The sequence below is a fragment of the Ornithorhynchus anatinus genome, chromosome 14 (assembly GCF_004115215.2).
Source record: "Ornithorhynchus anatinus isolate Pmale09 chromosome 14, mOrnAna1.pri.v4, whole genome shotgun sequence".
Lineage (NCBI taxonomy): Eukaryota > Metazoa > Chordata > Mammalia > Monotremata > Ornithorhynchidae > Ornithorhynchus > Ornithorhynchus anatinus.
In genome coordinates, this window is record NC_041741.1 from 41259843 (window position 1) to 41280158 (window position 20316).

At 42.1% G+C, this 20316-nt stretch overlaps 2 protein-coding genes across 3 annotated transcripts in view; both read right to left on the minus strand.

Annotated features, from left to right (window-relative positions):
- Positions 1-386: 386 nt before the first annotated feature.
- On the minus strand, positions 387-2899 carry MTERF2 (mitochondrial transcription termination factor 2). Its single transcript, XM_001508482.4, has 2 exons — positions 2834-2899; positions 387-1776 (listed from the first exon to the last, which is right to left on the minus strand). Exon 2 carries the CDS (start codon positions 1746-1748, stop codon positions 555-557), a length of 1194 nt encoding a protein of 397 aa, XP_001508532.2. The 5' UTR covers positions 1749-1776; positions 2834-2899; the 3' UTR covers positions 387-554.
- Positions 2900-8925: 6026 nt separating this feature from the next.
- The window catches only part of CRY1 (cryptochrome circadian regulator 1), a 33115-nt gene continuing 21724 nt past the window's right edge, over positions 8926-20316 (minus strand). Inside the window, exons 4-13 of one of the 2 annotated variants that reach the window (XM_029079241.2) lie at positions 19255-19439; positions 17931-18019; positions 16382-16522; positions 15644-15955; positions 13857-14008; positions 13537-13739; positions 13317-13418; positions 12422-12511; positions 10748-10851; positions 8926-9694 (exon numbers count right to left, since the gene is read on the minus strand). In XM_029079241.2, the coding sequence (XP_028935074.1) occupies positions 10748-10851; positions 12422-12511; positions 13317-13418; positions 13537-13739; positions 13857-14008; positions 15644-15955; positions 16382-16522; positions 17931-18019; positions 19255-19439 (1378 nt within the window). In that variant the 3' untranslated portion in view covers positions 8926-9694. The remainder of the gene's footprint in view (positions 9695-10747; positions 10852-12421; positions 12512-13316; positions 13419-13536; positions 13740-13856; positions 14009-15643; positions 15956-16381; positions 16523-17930; positions 18020-19254; positions 19440-20316) is intronic. The other variant, XM_029079240.2, reaches the window with a different exon arrangement.

The window sequence follows — 20316 nt, forward strand, 5'->3', positions numbered from 1 at the left end:
GAACCCACGTCCCCTGACTCCAAAGCCCGTGCTCTCCTGACAATCACACTGGACAACAGAGAAGGAAGTGAGGGCAGAGAGAGTAGGCCAAGTGAGGACAAGGGAAAAGTTGGTGATAAAGTCATCAGCACGGCCAAAATGAAGTCAGCACCCGGTGCCAACCGGGCTTGAATATAAAAATAAAACCTGGAGAGGCTCAAGTTGGGCCAAGGTCAAGGGAGGTTGAATCTGACCATCAAAGCAACTTGTCTCCAAATACAGATTAGAAATTACTGGGTTACTTTATATGAAAATGTTTCTCCTCAAATATGATCTAGCTCAATAATTTTAAGTTAAATATTTTAAAGCTCACCTTTAAAAATGTTTTAAAAACACATGCAATTATCTGTGTTTCTAGGCAATAACTGATTTAATTCACTACTTGTAGAAACCAAACAATTCAAGCAGATTCATACCGTAAGATACAAACTAAATGTTATTCTCTTTGATTTTCCAGATACATTTTTACTCATTTGTTCTTCCAACTGAAAGAAGTACCCCAGCTCCTTTGCAAATCAGTCTTCAATATTTAAGGGTGCCACAGGATTGAACAACGGACGTTCTTTTTTCGCTTGCATTTTACCGTAATTGGCTTCAAACTCTTTTTTTGTTCCATTTAAATTATCCAGATTTCCACTCTGTATGCTATACCCTAAAGCATTTAGCTTTCTAATTCTGTACTGCACAATCTGTGGAGTTAACTCGAGGACCATTGGCGTCTCTCGTATCTGCTCCACAGAAATCCCTTCTTTCAGCAGCCCCGTAATGCGTTCTTCCAAAACTGGTACAGAATAGTATAAAAGGGCAGGACATTTCAACACCAGTTCTTTCAAGTCTTTATCACTGCACTGAAAAGTATTCTTAGAGAAAAAGATACTGTTTTTTATGCTACTAGGAGAAAGTTGAAAAATAAACCCTTTGAGTTTGGACAGAAGCTTGAGAACTTCCAAGTTTGTAAAGCCTTCCTTCAGGAGAAAGTCCAAGGTTTCCTTTATAGTTGCTGAAGAATTTAAGAAAATAAATGGGTTTTGGCTTAATAATTTTAATAGCCAAACTTTCATGTTAGCCTGCGAGCCGCCTAAATTAAGATAATTGTCCTGCAGCGTCCGAATTATTTGCTTATTCTTCTCCACTGAAGTACAAAAAATGCTGGGTGAGGTGGTTAAAAACCTGCTAATGATGACATTTTTAAGTCCCAACTCTTGAAAGAACTGGATATTTGCCTTCTGGTTTTCATGATCTCTAACCATAAAGAAGGACTCTGGAAATTGTTCTATTAACATTACCAGTTCTTTTTCATTTCGGCACACTGACTGCCATAGGTCTCTCTGGGCATTCATTTCTTTTGGGCTGAGGAGGATTGCCTCAGGACAGCTTTCCAAAATACTGGCTATTGTGGTCTGACCGGCTCCCATTTCTTGTAAAAGAGTAGCAATTTCTTCCACGTAGGTGACATCCTTAAAAAGGACCCATCCCTTGAATCTGCGAATTTTCTTAATATCGGCGGATAATCGGCAGAGATTCTCCACAGTTATTTTGTTCTCTTCCCTTGAACTCCCATCAGCTGAAATGCTGGAATATTGTAAAATATGTCCATATTTTTGTGGGGGCACATCAGTCCTTCTGGAACAACACAGTCTGCTGGGCTGAGATCTTGCCATCACCATCATAAGCATGCCTGCAGTCCCCTGGCCGATACCCCTCACCATTTTGGCTTTTTACCCTGCATAAAATTGCCTGGAAGAAAGCAAGATTACAAGGTTTTAACTTCGGGGAAACTGGCTTCAAAATGCAGACTTTGCAATCTGCAAACTCCTACTGAAAGAATATGGATCTCGTTTTATATAAATTGAGTAATTTGAAAAGTGAATCCTTGAATTCCTTTGACCCTTCAATGCAACTTCTGTGCATGAGATCACTAAGTGTAAGGAGCTGTGTCATGGGGGGGTGTGGGGAAAAAAAATACTAAACGCCACCCCTGGGAATTTTTGGTTATTCTCACCTGAAGCTAATTTAAGGGAGAAGGCAAACCAGTGACGGCACTTAAAGTCTGTCTACATGGATCAAATCAATTGTAAATTGTGTAATGCCCCAGTTTAACTTTGGACTGGGAAGAACCAACCGTTTATCCAATCAATCAATGGTATTTAATGAGCACTGACTGTGTGCAGAGTACTGTTCTAAGCACTTGAGAGAGTACAACCCAACAGACTGCCCAAAAGGATTGCAGAGTCTAGAAGGGGAGACAGTCCTAGCAGGTACAGTCCCTAAAACATTCTTTAAAATTTACATCATTAACCACAAAACGTTTCAACCTTGAGGTTTCACAAGATATGTCTTTTAATAATAATGTTGGTATTTGTTAAGCGCTTACTATGTGCACAGCACTGCTCTAAGCGCTGGGGTAGATACAGGGTCATCAGGTTGTCCCACGTGAGGCTCAGTCTTCATCCCCATTTTCCAGATGAGGGACCTGAGGCCCAGAGAAGTGAAGTAAGCCCGTCAACGGCAGGGCCTGTAATTATCTGTTGCCGATTTGTCCATTCCAAGCGCTTAGTACAGTGCTCTGCACATAGTAAGTGCTCAATAAATACTATGAATGAAGTGACTTGCCCACAGTCACACTGCTGACCCGTGGCAGAGTCTGAATTCGAACCCATGCCCTCTGACTCCCTCTTTCCACCGAGCCACGCTGCTTCTCTAATGCATTTTAAGAGGGGGAACTTTAGGGTTGGCAGAGGAGGAAGGGATGGGGGAAGGAGGTAGCTGGGGGCTGGGCCCGCAGCCGCCTTACCTGTCGACGCGCTGCAACTTCGCCTCGCTGGGTGGGAACTGCGCCTGCGCCTGGGCCGCCCCCGCCGCCTCGCAATGCGCCTGCGCCTGGGCCGCCCCCGCCGCCTCGCAATGCGCCTGCGCCTGGGCCGCCCCCGCCGCCTCGCAATGCGCCTGCGCCTGGGCCGCCCCCGCCGCCTCGCAATGCGCCTGCGCCTGGGCTGCCCCGGAATGCGCCTGCGCCTGGGCGCCCCCGCCGCCTCCCAATGCGCCTGCGCCTGGGCCGCCCCCCTCGCCCCCAGCCTATCACAGGCGGAGAAGGCCGTGACGAAATCCGCCCCCCCTCCTCCCCCGGACCATACCAATCGCACTGCCCCCGGCGGGGGGGAGCAAGGGCGAGCGGCACAGCCCAAGCATCTCCCCCCACCCTTCGGTTGGACCCGGCCGGACCTCCGAAAGGCCTGCGGCACGTTTCGCCCCACACCGGGCCCACGGGCCGCTCCTCCCGCCCTGGGTGAGCCCCTCCAGGGCTCATCACCACCTCTCCACTCTTTCATTCAATCGTATTTATGGAGCGCTATGTGCAGACCACTTTCCCAGCGCTCAGTCCAGTGCTCTGCACGCAGTCAGCGCTCAATACGATCGAATGAATGCTCTGCCCGCGGTCAAGGCTCAATCCATCGGTGGCATTAAAAAAAAACAAAAGTGAGCCCCACGTGGGACAATCCGATGACCCTGTATCTACCCCCGGCGCTTAGAACAGTGCTCTGCACATAGTAAGCGCTTAACAAATACCATGATTATTTACTGAGCGCTTATTGTGGGCGGAGCACTCAACTGAGAGTCTCCCATCCCCTGCACTTTGATTTTTTTTTTTTATGTTATGCGCTTATTCCTTGTCTCCCCTCTAGACTGTAAGCTCACTGTGGGCAGCGAATGTCTCTTGTTTATTGCACTGTGCTTTCCCCAGTGCTTAGCACAGGGCTCTGCACACAGCACGCAAATGCGACTGAATAAATGAATAAGCGTTTGGGAGGAACACAAAACGAGCTAAATATTATTATTAGTACTACAACCCTCCCCCTAGTCAGTCAGTTGTATGTATTGAGACCTTAGAAGGTGTAGAGCACTGTACTAAGCACTGGGGAAAGTAGACTATAGGCACTTAGGTACTCACCCCTCCCACTCCTGTCACAGCCCCTGTCAACAAGTCACTTCACTTCTCCGTGCCTCAGTTACCTCATCTGGAAAATGGGGATGAAGACTGTGAGCCCCACGTGGGACAACTTGATTACCCTGTATCTACCCCAGCACTTTGAACAGTGCTCTGCACATAGTAAGCGCTTAACAAATAGCAACATTATTATCATTAACAAATACCATCATCATCAATTAATGGTATTAATCATGTACACACACCCTTATACCCTGATGCTTTTTCTACCTGGGATTTTCTTTAATGATCGTTTCCTCACAAATAATAATAATAATACTTGTTAAGCGCTTATTATGTGCTAAGCACTCTTCTAAACGCTGGGGAAGATATAAATCAGCTGTAAACTCTCTGAGGGTGGAGATCCTGTCTACCACCTCTATTGCATTACGTTCTCCCAAGTGCTTAATGCAGCATACACAGTGAGTGCGCAACAAATACTACTGACGGATCGAACTCGCATCAACCAGCAAAAGAGCCCATGAAGGCCCACGCTGGCAATGTACTGTGCAACAAGAGACGCCGCTCTTTCTTTCTGGAACGGGAGCTGCCCCCAAAAAGCAGTCCAAACCAGTGTCGCCGAGCTCTGACTCACCGACTCGTAATGGGAACAGCTGCCAAGGGCAACTCATTTTGAATAAACTGGATGAATCCATCACACCCTCTTAGGTGCCAACTATTGCTATTTAAACCACAGGCAAACCTAGCTAGGGCAGAGCGCTGGGGGAGCTTGGCTTCCAGCACTAAAAAAAAAAATCACCCCTTTCCCACCTCACCAACCCCCCAAGTATTTCAAGTGGAGACCTGGTATAGGACTGGATTAAGTCTTTGGGGCCTGTAAAAGAAACTGTAAGGGGAAAGAAGACAAGGGAGCGAGAGAAAAGGGCAAGGGAGAGAGGGCAAATAATATCACAGTGTTGTGGTCACCATGAGCCAAGTGGCAAAGGATAGTTGAGCATCCCCGCCAGCAGGGTTTTACAGGCTGGGGGCAAGACCAAATAACCCCCACTGGGGTCTGGGCAGCAGGGTCAGTTTAGGTCGGACCACTGGTTCCCATAAATTATGAGGCCCCGTATGACCGGCAGAGTCAAGTCTCCAGAGTCCAGCACTGCCTGTGTTGGCCCCAAACCTTGGTGCAAAAAAATCTTGGAGTCTAATAAGGTCAAAGTTGTTATCTGGTCTCCAGGAGTACACAGGAGCCCCCAAATCCCTCCTGGAACCACTTCTAGAATGCCTGGCTGGGACCAAAAGGAGGGGAGGGGAACACTAAAAGAGTAAAAGCTCTGCCAGTACCTTACCATTGCTACTCGTATTGCAACTTTGCCTGCCTTTCCCCCTCGGGACTGTAAGCTTATTAAGGGCATGAAACGTCTGCTATTTCTGCTGTATTGTACTCTTTCAAGCACTTACTACAGTGCTCTATACATAGTAAATGCTCAATAAGTATGATTGATTGAATAAAAGGGCTGCTCTGACCCATCTGCAAATACTACAAATGGCTGGGTAAATGCCCACCACCCTGGCCTCCAACGGCACCCAGTGCAATCGGTTTAATATATGGGAGCAGGTGTCGTTGGCAACCGAAAACTTACCTATCAGTTAACGTATTCCAAAATACATATTGCTGAACGGAATACAAATACGTATCAATGATGGGGATATTAACACTATTACACAAAAGAGCTACGAGTCAAGCATGGCAAAAGAATGGACTTGATTTGACACGCAAAATGTTAACACGTTTGTTTTAAAAATGAAAAAAACCTTAATTCCAGTTCAAAAAAAAATTCAGGTGATAGACCTCACATGAAATCTGGTCACTCCAAGTGCTTCTGAAGCTGTGGCTTGCCTACAAAGGCCAAAGACCTTTGCTCCAGACCAACCCGGTCCTGATCTGAGCTCAGTCCCGGCGCCACAATACCTGAATTCCACATTCCGCCGGGACCAGAACTGATCCCAGGCCACACTTCTAGAAGGGATGGCGAGTTGGGTGGGAAGTTTGTGCTGTCACATCCATGTGCTAAATTGATTCCCCATGACTTTGGACCCTTCGTGACTTCTCTAAGTGACTCGACTGGTAACCTCCCTACCTTTGGCTCTCACAATCCAAAAAGATCCCCCAGGGAGGAATAGCCGGTGAATCTGAGTGGGGAGAATTTGGGCCCCGTTCAAACTCCTGGTGATAATAACTGTGGTATTAGTTAAATGATTACTATTTACCAGACACTTTACTAAGTGCTGGGATGTATATGAGCAAATCAGGTGGGACACCGTCCCTGTCCCACATGGGGTTCACAAGTCTTAAACCTGATTTTACAGATGAGGGAACTGAGGCCCAGATAAGTAAAGTGACTTGTCCAAGGCCACAGAGAAGACAAGTGGCAGAGCTGGGATCTGGATTAATGTGACATTAACCATCATCATCGATGGCTTTCATTGACCACTTAGTGTATGCACGGTACTGTACGGAAGCACTTGGGAGAATCTGCATTCGAGCAAGTTTCCTTAGGACAACTTAGAAGCAGTAGATGTTAACCTGTCTATAGACGCTTTGAGCTCTTAAGTGATATGCTATAGAGAAACTCGGTATTTTTTCACTGTTTAAATGACAATCTTAACCCAGCAACTCACACAGAAGTATCGATGGTCGTTCTCCCTACCGGTGGGGAGACTGCACCATGCGTGTGAATGTCTTTGAGAGGGAATCTCTTGCACACTTTGTTCATGGAAATAGCCAGATATCTTTTCTGACCCCTCTCCATTCGGGTGAGCACTGATCATTTACCACTGGTGAGGAAGGGAAAGGTATGTCCTACTGCCAACAGGACACAGGCTTGAGTTGTTTCTGGAGCTCTGATGGCTAGAAGAGACACCTGTCCACTCTCTTCTGGTGCCCGGCGCGCACTGCATGACAGCTGGTCGGGAGGGAGGACAGCTGCAACCTGGGGTCACAAGAGAATATCTCTAGACTCTTAGCTCCTTGTGGGCAGTCAATCGTACTTATTGACCACTTACTGTGTGCGGAACACTGTACTGAGCACTCGGGAGAGTACGATGTAACCGACACCTTCCCTGCCCACAGTGAGGTTATAGTTTAGAGGACAGGCAACATATCTACTAACTCCGTTGTATTATCCTCTCCCAAGCGTTTAGTAAAATGCTCTGCACATAGTAAGTGCTCAAAAAATACCAACGATTGACTGATCTCTGAGGCTTTGATGGCAGTTGACTAATGTGGCCTCACTCATTTAGTAGGTTGCCGTTGAGTACCACAGAGATTGGCCCAGGAAGAGCTGGGAAGGTCTTTTCCAATTTATTGAAGAAAACCAAAGGAAAAAGCAAGAAAAAACCAAAACAACAACAACAAAAAACAACCACCCAAGAAACTATAACACAAAAACCCAGAAAGAAAGGGCCCTCCCCAACTCCCCATTATCCTTCGCACAGTGAGCAGACTGGAGCTGAAAATCAGCAAGAGCATTAGAACCTCAACAGACTGCCAGCATTCATTCATATTTATTGAGTGCTTGCTATGTGCAGAGCACTGTACTAAGTGCTTGGAAGGTACAATTCAGTAATAAAGAGAGACAGTCCTTACCCACACCAGGCTTACAGCGAGCAGATATAAAGAACTGACTGCAAAGACACCACCCCATCAGCTGCCACTTCTATGAGAAAATAACAAGGGGCATCTAGATATCTAGATGCCCTCGCTCAGCACTGCGATATCAAATTCCACACCTGGTCTGTCCGTATGTGAGAAGTGACACCATATTTCAGGGAGATGAATTCTCATCATCACGCAGTGCCCTTAGTTAGAGGGCGAAAGAGTCAGGAGACAAAGTTGGGCACCATACCAACCCGAATGCCAGGATCAAATGAGGCTTGATTTCCCAGAAGCTGCTTTTTTGGGGTTGGGCCATAGAAAGAAACATAAAAGAAAGGTGCCTTCTTTACCTCCCCCCACCTCTACTGCCTGAATTCAGTTAGCACACTATTGCTAGGTGAAACTCTCACTTTCAGTGTACAAAAATATTGGCGACAACAAGGGACCGGTTAAATGGAGGCATCAATTTCAGATGGTGAGAGTGGGAAAAGAAAAAAAATAATGATTTCCAAATAGGTGGAGTGGAATCTGTGTGCTATTGAAACAAATGCAGTTCCTTTTTCCTTTCTATGGAATTAAAAAAAAAAAATTGACGAAGCAGAGAATTTAGAAAGACCGCACCATCTGCTTTTCCCCTAAAGAATAATAGGTTTGAAATACGCTAATAGATTAGTCACCAAGCCCAGCCTTGCAAATTGATACAGAGAACTTGTTTTGAGAGGATTGTGGATTGGTTAAAAAAAAAGATTTTGTGCCTTTTTTCTTTTAACAGGGTAAGCTTAACCAATTCAGGCAGAGGGATCAAAATCTATAATTTCTTGAAACACATCCAAAGTGGACAATTGTACAAAATCCGTCAGAAAGTCTTTCCGCTATTCATCAACCCTTACAGGAAGCAAGGTTCTCTCATTACACTCCCTCTTCTTTTTAATTTAATGGGGAATTCATCCATTCATTCATATTTATTGAACGTTTACTGTATGCACAGCACTGTACTAAGCACTTGGAAAGTACAATTTGGCAACAGATAGAGACAATCCCTACCCAAAGGGCTTATAGTCTAGGAATGTTCATGAAAGCCTTCAAAGTTACAGATGATTTTGTAAATTTTGTAAAATTCTCACCCATCCTATCATTCCTACAAATGACTTTGAAGGAATGATAGAATGGGTGACAATTTTACACCGGATCATTAAACTATAAAGATCTTTTATAATGGCACAACCTATTGTCCTCGACAGTTTCTCATTTAAAATGACGGCCACCAAAACAACTATTAAAAAACAAAAGCAGATAGCTGTATATACCCTTTATTACCAAACTCATTGCACTTATGAATGAGGCAAAAGGAAATACATGGGGGATTTGACACGACAATGCTTTTACAAGTCTGAACAAAGAGTTGGCATACATGGCTCTCTGAATATATACAGTTGTAGTTAATAAAAGTGACAACTAACTACTCTGATAATACGCAATTCTTAGAACTTACATTATGAAAGTGTGCACAGTTGGAACAAACGACAAGGACAAGAAAATCCCGTACCACTTCGAAACAGTGCTTTTAAAAGGAAGTTTTAAAACTTTCATACTTCTCCCATTTTTCTCTAGTATCTATATTGGAACATATTACATTTACTGAACCTTACATGAAAGATTATCAAAAATATATTGATGTGTATATCACTAACCATGTGAATATTTATATTTACATGAAGCAAATTCATCACAAAGTTGTACATATATACAAATGACCAGTCATCCTTTGTGAAATTATTTAAAAAGTTAAAAACCATAAAAACGTGGTTTGAATAATGCACTTCAAAAACATAACTGGTTTACATCAATTGGGGATATTTAAAAATAATTTACCAAAACAGCAAATTCCTTTGATTTGACTTCAATTTTAATCCAACTGCTTTTTCTCCTGAATTTTCTCTGGTGACTGTGATAACTGATTCAAGAAAAAAAAAAGTATTTCATTTCAAGGAAACTTCTTATAGTTTTCTGTACCAATATTTTTTTCCTCTGCTTTGGCCCATATTGTAATCCACAAAATATTCCTAAACACAAAAATGAAACACATATACTTCCTTCAAAATGAGAAGCACTGTGGTCTAGTGGTGATAGGACGGGCCTGGGAGTCAGAAGGACCTACATTCTAATCCTGGCTCTGCCATTTGTCTGCTGAGTGACCTTGGGTAAGTCACTTTACTTCTCTGTACTTCAGTTACCTCCTCTGTGAAATGGGGATTAAGATTTGTGAGCCCCTTGTGGGACATAGACTGTAACCAACTCGATTTGCTTGTCTCTATCCCAGTGTTTAATACAGTGCATGGCACATATTAAGTGCTTCTCATCCAATTAGAGAGTGTTTTTATGATCTCAGATGCCATTTTGACTAAATCTATTTAAATCATATTCAACCATAGGATGGTTTCTGCCAAGTACTCATATTTAAACCAAAATATTCAAAGGCTGACACACCCCAAGAGGAAAAATGTCTATTTAGACAGTGGTAAGCACGATTTGAATTGCAAGTTTTCTGTTCAGAGCACAAAACACCTTCTTAACTTTCACTCTAAAGCAGATCAGGTACTTCATGATTAAAAAGAATTATAGAGAAAAAAGTCAGATTTCAAAATAAAAGACAATAGAAAAAGTATCTTTGCAGTATCAATTTGGGCCAGAATTTAATAATAATAATAAAAATGATTCTTATGTTGGAAGAAGCAAGATCCCATAAGCAAAAGAGTTAATGAAGGAATGAAAAAATAAAACTGTCAGAGGTAAAATTAATGGCTAGCTTACAGAAAGCTTGTTCAATATTTTGAGCTGACTGTACCTAAAAGGTAGTCAATAAATGAGGACCAGATAATTTGATCACAATTCCTACAAAAAGTTTGGCCACAGAATTATCAATCTCTTTAAATTTAAAAACATCAGCTAGACCTATTTTTGCTTGTGATTAGCATATGCCTGTAGGAAGCCTTCTTTTTTTCTTTGCTCTATCTGTAAGATAGAGACCATCTCAACTGCCTATGGGAATATTTCAAACTGTATCTAAAACTTTTGTTAGAGTAACTAATTAGGAAGAAGTTACTTTTATGTCTTACCTAATCAGTGCTCTGTCTCTGGACTTTAGGACCAATGCTTTGACTCTCCTCTTCTTGACAAGGACGCTTCCCACCACTTAAACCGGGGGTTAAGGAACTTCGCCCTGCATATTTAAATAATGATGTAAATTTAAAACAAAATTAAAGAGGAACTTTGCCCTGCATATTTAAATCATGATGTAAATTTTAAACAAAATTAAAGAGACTCTCAAAGCTCTTCTATTTCACTTTTACCTTGCGTAAGTGACTTTCTCCATTAGCATAATATAAAACACCACTCCCTTGGCAATAGCCTGTTTGTGGTTTGGTTTTTTTAAAAATAAAGAGTATTTTCTCTAGTTGTGAGAAAGACATAAAGCTAATTCTCTAAGTTTCCATTGTAGAAGCAGAGCAAAACCCCAAAATAATATCGAACCTTCTCATCCAAACCCCTGTGCCTTCAAATCCTTTCTGAAGTGTTCTCTTTCCTCTATGCAACGTTCCCTGTAACAACTATCTTTTTTCCTTCTGTTCTACACTCCCATCAAACTGGATGGACATCTCTGCCTCAGTCCAGTTTCTCTTCTTGTCCCGGTCTCCCTTGAGATGGGACCAGGGGTGCAAATGAGGCAGAAAGGTCTGGAACAGGGCACCGGTTAAAGAATACATGCCAGATCCCCCATTGTGGTTGGAATTGTTTCAGAGGAGGCACGTTGTCGGGGGTGGTTTTCAGGTCAAGTCAAGCTGCCTGGACCGGGGACCCCAACGTTGTCCAGGAAGTAGCAGGGGGCGGGGTGTGCATAAAAACAGACTTGGTCCCACCAGAGCTCAGGGCCCAAACTGCAAGGGTGCCAGGCAGCAGTGGACCACCAGTAGTGGCACCAGTCTGCTTCCACAGTGGGCGGCCCACACTATTTCTGCTTCCACTCTTTTGGCCGACAGTACTCGCCCTCAAGCTGGGCCTGAGGACCGAGGTAGCAGCCCCTTTCAATCCTTTGGCCCAGTCCCCAACTCAGGTGCGAGACGATCTTTACTTTCACACATGGGTAAGATAGAGTCATCCTGCTACTAGGATAGGCTATTTTACAAGTAGGAAAAAGATCCCATTTCTGCAGGTTCACCTGGCCTTGGGCATTTTCTTCAGCGGAATAAGCCCAAGAGAAGGTATTTGATCTTGCCTCTCTATACGTTGGGCACTTTGAGAAGGTAAGGAGCTTTCAAAATAGAGCCTGGAGGACATACGCAGGAATGGTCTGACACAGCAGGCAGATGAGTGAGTTGGGAAGAAGTGTGGTGGAGGTCTTAAGCACTAGCTGGCTGGGAATTTCCTAACTCATTCCTATTTCTAAAAGAAAGGAGGATGAGCTCAATGACTTGTACAGAGGAAACCTTAGTCTAAAATATAATTTTGGCATATCATCTCAATCTGGCTCCACATCTTAGTTTTCGGAAAGGAGCTCTGGTAAAAGATGCAGAGAGAGTGAGATTGAGTAGTACAGACGTTTGGTAGATCGTCAATTACCCAGGGGCTTTCTCGTGTATCGCCCAGAATCATGGCAACGCTATAATAATACCGTCTTTCATGGGTATCCTTATGGCAGCCCATGATGTCCACGTGAAAAGGGAAAGGGTGAAGAATCAAGTCTGTTCAGTTGAAAGTGTTTTTGAAAATAAAAGAAAATAATTTAGAGATACCCTGCTGCTGAATTCCACTTGGTCCTAGGTGAGACTCTCCAAGTACACATGTCTGAAGCAGGTGACTCTCACTGGCACCCATCTGGACTCCTAAAGAGGAAAAAAAAATAACGATTGAGTTTTGTCCCCACAGAAGTCCCTTGGCATTCACAGATTTTTGTTTACAGTTTCAACTGTTTGTGGCTGGTCACATTCATAACTGCGAAGGAGGATCTGGGTCCTGGCCCCGGGTCCGGCCCTGTCGTTCCAGCTTCTTCGGTAGCCCGTTGGCCACCTCCCCTGACCATCTCGGAAGTTGTAGGATACACTTGCAAATGCTTTAAATGCAGCTGCTGTCAGACACAGGCCCTCATTTGCAGGGGTTTCTCTAATCAGTATATAACCTGGATGAGGGCATAGCACGGTATACTGCTGAAGAGAGTGTACAGAGACCCACTAATAGCCCAGATATGTATAAAACATGCTCAAGAAATTACAGCATTATGAATACATGAAGACTGTGACCTTTTAGCTTAATAGGCATATAAAACAGTAAGACCACACACCATTAAAAGTACATTTTGCCCCTACTTTGCCAAAAAGTCTTTAAAATAATCAGGTGTCGATGCCTCCCCTTATAATGGCAGAGCATTAAATTTTCCAAATGTTTTTTAATGCCAGCATAAACAATTCAGAATAAGAACAGATTCCTAGAGTTTCTACATATCCCTCAGTAAAACTGGTCCACTGATAGGGTAAAAGAAGACGTGACTATAAGGATAAAAACTTTTATATCCATTTTGAAGATATCTTGCCTATAACTATATTGCGATAACTGGTATCTAGGGTGCTCCCATGTGATTAGAATCACTATGAGTATGAAGCTTTTTTAGAAGAAAGGTTTACTTCAGTTTACCTCCACCGCTGCTACAGCCAGGGATATTTTCTCCAGGTGAATAGGCCATGAGGCCTCCGCTCCCATTCGCATTTGGGTTAGAAGGTACAGACGCAAGAAGCCCTTAAAAAGAAACCAAATACTGTTATAATGCTTCAATTAAGATCAAACACTGGGTGTGTTTCAATGAGGGGAGGAATATCAGTTGCCATTTCAAACTTTTAGGACTACACCAACAAACCTAGTCCTCTGTATCGGGAAAGCTGCTGGTAGATTTGCTTCATCCTTTCAATGTTCAAGCGGCTCGCCTCCGCATGGTTTACCATCGGTTTAGGGTAATTAACTCCTATTATACATTTTGCCGCCTTTTGGATACCCTCTGGTGCATTCCAGGGATCATAGATGTATTTTGCAGGAAAGCCTCTAAGTACAGGTAGGTAGCGTCTTGGAGGGAGGAAAGAGCAAGAGGAGAGAAGAAAAAAGATGAAATGCTATCCATTTTTATGTAGAATATTTTCTGGGTTAGAAACTCCAAATCCAATAAACACCACTGCTGTTTACCTGATATAATCTCCATTGGGATCTGTTCTCCTACCGAAACCCACAGGGCAGTAGCAGTGAAAGAACTGCTGAAAAAAGGAACTGCAAGACAACCACATCCAACTTCCAGCATTTACACTCCAATCCGCGTCAAGCAGCAATTCTTCAAATACCTTCAGAAACAGTAATTGTACATTAGCTTGAATACACTGAACCACTAAAGTATTTTACTTTGCCTTCCCCTGGAAGTAAACAATTCCTTTCGACCGAATCAGAAGAGTAAAGAGCAAATTTAAGCTCTCAATACCCTCAAAACCAAGTTAAGGGGACAATTTGGCACAAGAGATTCTTATTAAAAAAAACAAACCCAACTCCTTAACACCTATCACCTGCTGGTGAAAAATTAAGAATTAAAAGGCAACAGAAAGAATCAGAATTGAGTTCCAATTCTGTGTTATGCTGGTTGAATATTCATTTTTCCTTTTGGTAGGAGAGCTTTTAGAACAGTGCTTGGTGTAGAGTAAGCGCTTAACATATACCATCATTATTATTATTTTAGAAATATGAAGAAATTCAAGTGTTGGGTATTAGTTCTCTTATAGAAAAGATAGGTGAATTGGCTTCAGAGAGCACACACACGGTTACTGAACCTGTCGGTGACTACAGAGGGATAAGCTGGTATACCACCGATGCCATTCCTCACACTATTTCTGTTGATTCCCCGCCCTGTCATAGGTGGAGGGCAACAGTGGCTGCTGATTTTCAGTCAGCGTTTACTCCCATTGCCTTTGGCCCCAGGTAACACCACCCACAAAACCACCAAACAGCAAAATCAACAATGAGACAAAATTTCCCGTACAAACCAAATGATAGGAAAATGCTAAATACTAATAGCTAGGCAAACATTAGTGTGCATTAGGTGCATTAGGTGCTCTGCCCCTAATGGAAGCTCGATAACTAATCAGTGACCTTAATGTTCTCTACAATATATAATCTGCTTTCAATTTTAACTTGCCACAAGTAAAACAATTAGCATTTTTACCCAACCCCCTCCATAAGACAGACAAATTTAACTGGAAGCCAAAGGCAAAATTACAGCGACCTATAAAGCTCTTTACATGATTACTGAGCCAAGCTTCTGCAAAGTATTAAGTGTAACTACTATATTTAGAATCAGTGCCCCATTGTTTAAAAACCCAAACCTATCAGGGGACACACAAAATTTCACTGCTTCAACCTTTCCTGAACAATAAACAATCAATCGATTGTATTTATGAGTGATTACTGTGTGCAGAGCACTGAACTAAGTGCTCGGGAGAGTATGACACAACAATGACGAGCTTACAGCCTAACAATGTAAAACGATGTAAAAACCCATAATGTTTTGGGAAACACACACAAACAAACACACAAAAAATCAAAACAACAAAAAACACCCCCCACCCCAACTCAAGGTGTAATCTCATGATAAAAAGATAGGCAGGAAAGGAGTTTGTTAAAACGGCATATGTGAACTATAATGATGGACTAGATGATGACACTGAACTATTTATTAGGATCTTTGGATCCCTATTGTTGGTCCATTGTGAAGAGCATGGCTCTTGGGAATCAGGATCCCTGGATTCTAGTCCCGGCTTAACCAGACGGAATTGCCTGCAGAGGCGATACCATTACTAGTGAAGATGTTCCCTAGGGTCTTCCATGAAGCAGGCAGGCCCAAGAGAAATTCTGTAAGATAGCTGGCATATCCTTATCGGTTACGAAGTTTCATACCAAAGAAATTTATTAAGGAAAAAACCAAACCATACCTTCATTCCTTCTTCCCAACTAATCCACAGGTCACCTCGTGTCAAGAAGCAAGCTACTGCATGTCTGGCCAAATGGTGAATCCAGCCTTCCTGTCGCAGCTGGGTCATGATCGCATCAATCCAAGGAAAACCTGTCCTGCCTTCAGCCCATTTGGCCAAAGCCTCAGGGTTTCGATCCCATGGAATCTGAACACAGATAGGATTTCCTTCCATTTTATCAAAACGTGGATTGCTAGTTGCTGCTGTGTAGAAAAATTCACGCCACAATAGCTGCCCATAAAGGGAGAGTGGAGGGGAGCTATTCTTCTTTACCTAAGAAAGGGGGGACAAAAGAACCAAACCCAAGGATTAGAGGAACTGGAGGATGGTTAACCAGGGACCTTACAAAAACTGTTGTGTTATAACTGAAGCTCCCTCTCGAAGTCTGGCTCTTGCTGCAATCCCTGTTGACTCTCTCAGAGACTCTTGGAGTGGCATGGTTTAAGACTGCTGTAGCTTGGCCATTTCTGTGGCCATTTTAATCCATCACTACTACTTCCCACTTGAGGTGATGACTCTTCAAGACTAACAGAGAGGCCTAGTTGGAGCTAACAGACTCACACCTTCAATTTTTGGGGCAAACGCCTCAGCCCAGAGGGAGTAAATTACATGATTTGCCAGGCATCCTTTGATAATTAAATTTATGGGAATAATTACCTAGATTAATATATAATTAGATCGCTTAGAATGACATCATACCTTCTTGTACAAATCCGTTAACTTGAAGTAGAAGAGGCGACACGATAAACAGCCAAATCGGAGGTAGGGACTTAGTCCGGTCGGGCTTGCAAGAAGGGAATTTGCATTCATTCGAGGTCTTTCAAAGTTCGCCACCCAAGCCTTAAACCACAAATTCAAAAATACACTTTAATTTTTTTTTTCCCAAATAGCACATTTCAAAAAATAGACTGATTACACAGCTGTTAAATTCATCTAGTCACCATGCTCTCCTTTCACTGACAGCTCCTTAAATACTTTTCTTCAGAATTTCATACAAGGATTTGACAAGTTTGAGAGGACGCCCCAGAAGTTAGATTATATACAACTGTCTCATTATTTTGAATCTATTTTTAAGACGTTAACTTCCAACACCAAGCATGCACTTTATCACATATATACATTATTTAGTTCTTGATTAACCGGCCAAAGAAAGCGTGGTTTTCCTCCCAGCCCCTATTTCCTGCAGCCTAAAGATACACCCTCTCATGCACTTAAATACTATGCAGAAGTGCTTCTGTCTCCTGAATGAGAACACAACCAATTTTCAGTCCAAACTGTCACACAGATTCAAACTTTTTTAGGGATAGGAGGGAGCTAGATAGTAAGTGAATAACATCTGGTTCACCGCTTTCAGTTTCCCGAGACATAACCATAATTACCTGTTATCCACATGGACATAATAAAAAAAAGTTAAATCTTTGAACCACAACTCATCTAAAGTTTTATCCTCACAAACTGGTTCGATAAGTAGACAGGAGGAAAGAATCCTGTTAAACTGTAAACTCCTTGAGGGCCAGGATCATGCCTACTAAGTCTGTTGTACTCTCTCAAAGACTTAATGCCTCACAACACGTTCAGTAAGTCACTATGGGCAGGGAATGTGTTTGCTAATTCTATTGTACTGTACTCTCCCAAGCACCTCGAACAGTGCTCAGTAAATACCACTGATTCAATTGAATGAATGACTGAATTAAAAGACAAAGGTTCAGGAGAAGCTTGATGGAGAAAGGTTCTTTGCAATTTCCACCTGAGAGCAGGGAGCTCCTTCAGCTTGATTCTGGAGGGCCCTTGATTTGCTAAATTGCAAATGTATTTGGGGGGACGAGATGGAGTTGCGCATTCTGGTGCTGAGTCAAAAAGCCAGGCTTGCTGGACTCCAGCTGACCATATATTCTCCTGGATGGTGGCAATCAATGCAGAGAACAAGCAGTGGTGAACAGGTGGAGAGGAGCCGGTCGAAGGGGAGGCAAGAAGGGATAACAGGTCGGATAACCGGAAACTGGGAAAGGAATAAGTCTCTAAAGGATGAACTACTCATGGGTGTAATACAATGAGCTTAATGAAAATCTGGAAAGCTCAATCAGACTTCGCTACTTCCTGGCTACTGAATTCAAAGAATTTTCATTCGAATATTCAAATTATAAGTATTGCCTGTTTTTTTTCCTCCCACTATACTTCAAATATTGAAAAATGAAGCATGAGACAAAGTTTTCCAGATGCCAATTTGGGGATATTGCAACGGACACACCTTTCGTTCTAAATGCCTTTCCAAGCGAGTAAGTGCTTCGGTCTCTCCTCCTGGCCACACTGCAGAAGGTAAGCCATCTGTATCAAAACCTAATGGGATGAAAAGAGAAGTGATGCTGTTTACTTTGCGTGGTCTAAGAATACTTTGAAACAGTAGTCATTACAGAAAAAAAAAAAAACAAAAGCATTAATATTACCTACTTGATTATTATGCTTAAAAGAGTAGAAGTTGTTTTTGACTTTATCCAGTAACCATATAAGTTAGGGAAACTATATAATACAAATTCCTTTAGAATATTTCATTCCAAATAGCACACTATCAGAAATTAAAGGTAAACACTACAAATTTAAATATTAATAAAAAATGAAAATCTATTGGTGAATTCTATATAAAAGGAGAGAGGAGCGGAAGGGAGCAGAGGAAGAAGAAACCAAACCAACAGAAGGGCCTGCATTAATAGGAGAGGAAGCCTGAAACAAAAAAATAAAAAAATAAAACACACTCAAACACACCCACCAAAACCATCATTTTGGATCTTTAAAATCTTTGTGACGAGAGGTATTGATATTTAAGTAAAATCATTAAATTTACATCATCGCAATTGAAAGCTGTCTGAGAAACAGGTCTATTTTAAAACACTTAATACACAAACATATGAATAGTTGTCCCTTATATTCAAAGATGACTCCGCAGATGGTAAAGTTTATTTATTTGGGTGTATGTGGCCAAGAAGGGTCAATGGAGAACCCACAGTCCTGACCTTACCACGCACAAAGATTGCCTTTGGGTGGGCTGTTGTATTTACCCACTATAACCTCTTGCCAATGAAGATATTTAATAAATACTGTATTATGTGATACCAAAATGGGAACCAAAAAACAGATTAACAACAACAAAATACAGAGTTCACTTATTTACCACACAAAATGTCAAGTATTGAAGTAACTAAAATCTTAAAAAGTAATGTACTAATTCCACTTTATATTAAAATAAGCTCAATGTAAGAAACAAGGAATTTTTCAGATAAATAATCTTGAACCCTCCATGATTTGAATGTTAATGTCTGTCTCCTATACTTTTAGCTCATTGTGGGCAAGGACCATGGCTATCAATGCTACTGTACTGTACTCTCTCAAGTGCTCAGTATAGTGCTCTGCACACAGTAAGTGCTCAGTAAATACCACTGATTGACTGTGAAGCATCATGATGTTGTGGAAGAGGGAACAAAGGGCTGAACAGCTTATAGACACTAGGAGTGAGAAGAAATAGGCTCCTGACAACCCAATTTCCTTCACACACCACAACTAGAGCTGTTTTTACTCACCTAGTTCTTCTAGAGACGGCACCCCATACTTTTCATCATGATCATCAGAGAGTGGAGTCATACACTTCCCCATTACTTCTGCAGTGATAGTCTCCACTGGCATTGCCAATGGATCCATTCGGCTGATCAGAGTCTGGAACCTTTTGTAAGTGAGAGGGGGTTGACCACCATTTAGTTCTATGATCCTATATTTAAAAGAGAAAATGACTTTTATTAGCCCAAACAGAAAAACCTCCCCCGTGGCTCCAAAAACGTGGGAAATGGAAATTAAAACACCCAAAATAAACTGTTGGGTTATTATCTGAAATCTGGAAAAATAAAATTGATTGTACGTGGCAAAGAATATAATTATTACTTGCAAAAGCATACTCAAATTAAGATCATCAAGATGCAGTTTAGTATTTAAGATTGACTTTATGCTAAAAGATCTTTTTTAAGTGCTGACATTTTGGTAGGTATCAACTCTGATATCTTTCTCCTGACTGCTTTCTGCTGACAACTATACCAGTTCCAAACTGGTGAGGTAAGAATTGGAATCATAAATAAAGACATCAAACCCAAACAATTCATCACCTGGTGATTTGTAACTTGTTCTCCATGTCCCAGGGCAGCAGCAGCCAACTTTGGGAGTGAGGTTAACTCCCAGTTTTCTGAACAAATTTTTATATATATATATATATATATATTTAAGTCAAAGGTAATTGGTAGGGGAGGAAACTTACCCTGGGACCATTTTCCTGGGATAGTAGCTACAAGGGAAAATCTCCAATAACCAATTTTAAATTTACAAAGAAGTCTTGGAAATCTACATTCTCTCCCTAACCCCAAACTTCACCACTGCACGGGGACGATGGGGAATAGGTCACCATTCCCAAGGCACCAAATGATCGTCTACAGATGAAACTGGAGGAAGCAAACATTATCAAAAGGCCTGCAATCGAAGCACAAGTTATGGATTTGCATCTTCTTTTCTGTAAACTCTTGAGAGAAAGGAAAATGTTTACCAAATCTGACACTTAGCACCATGCTCTCCACACAGTAAGTGCTCATGAAAACTGATTG

What these genes read in the sequence shown, in the direction of transcription:
- MTERF2 (XM_001508482.4), bottom strand. Translation starts at nt 1,748, where the DNA reads ATGGTGAGGGGTATCGGCCAGGGGACTGCAGGCATGCTTATGATGGTG.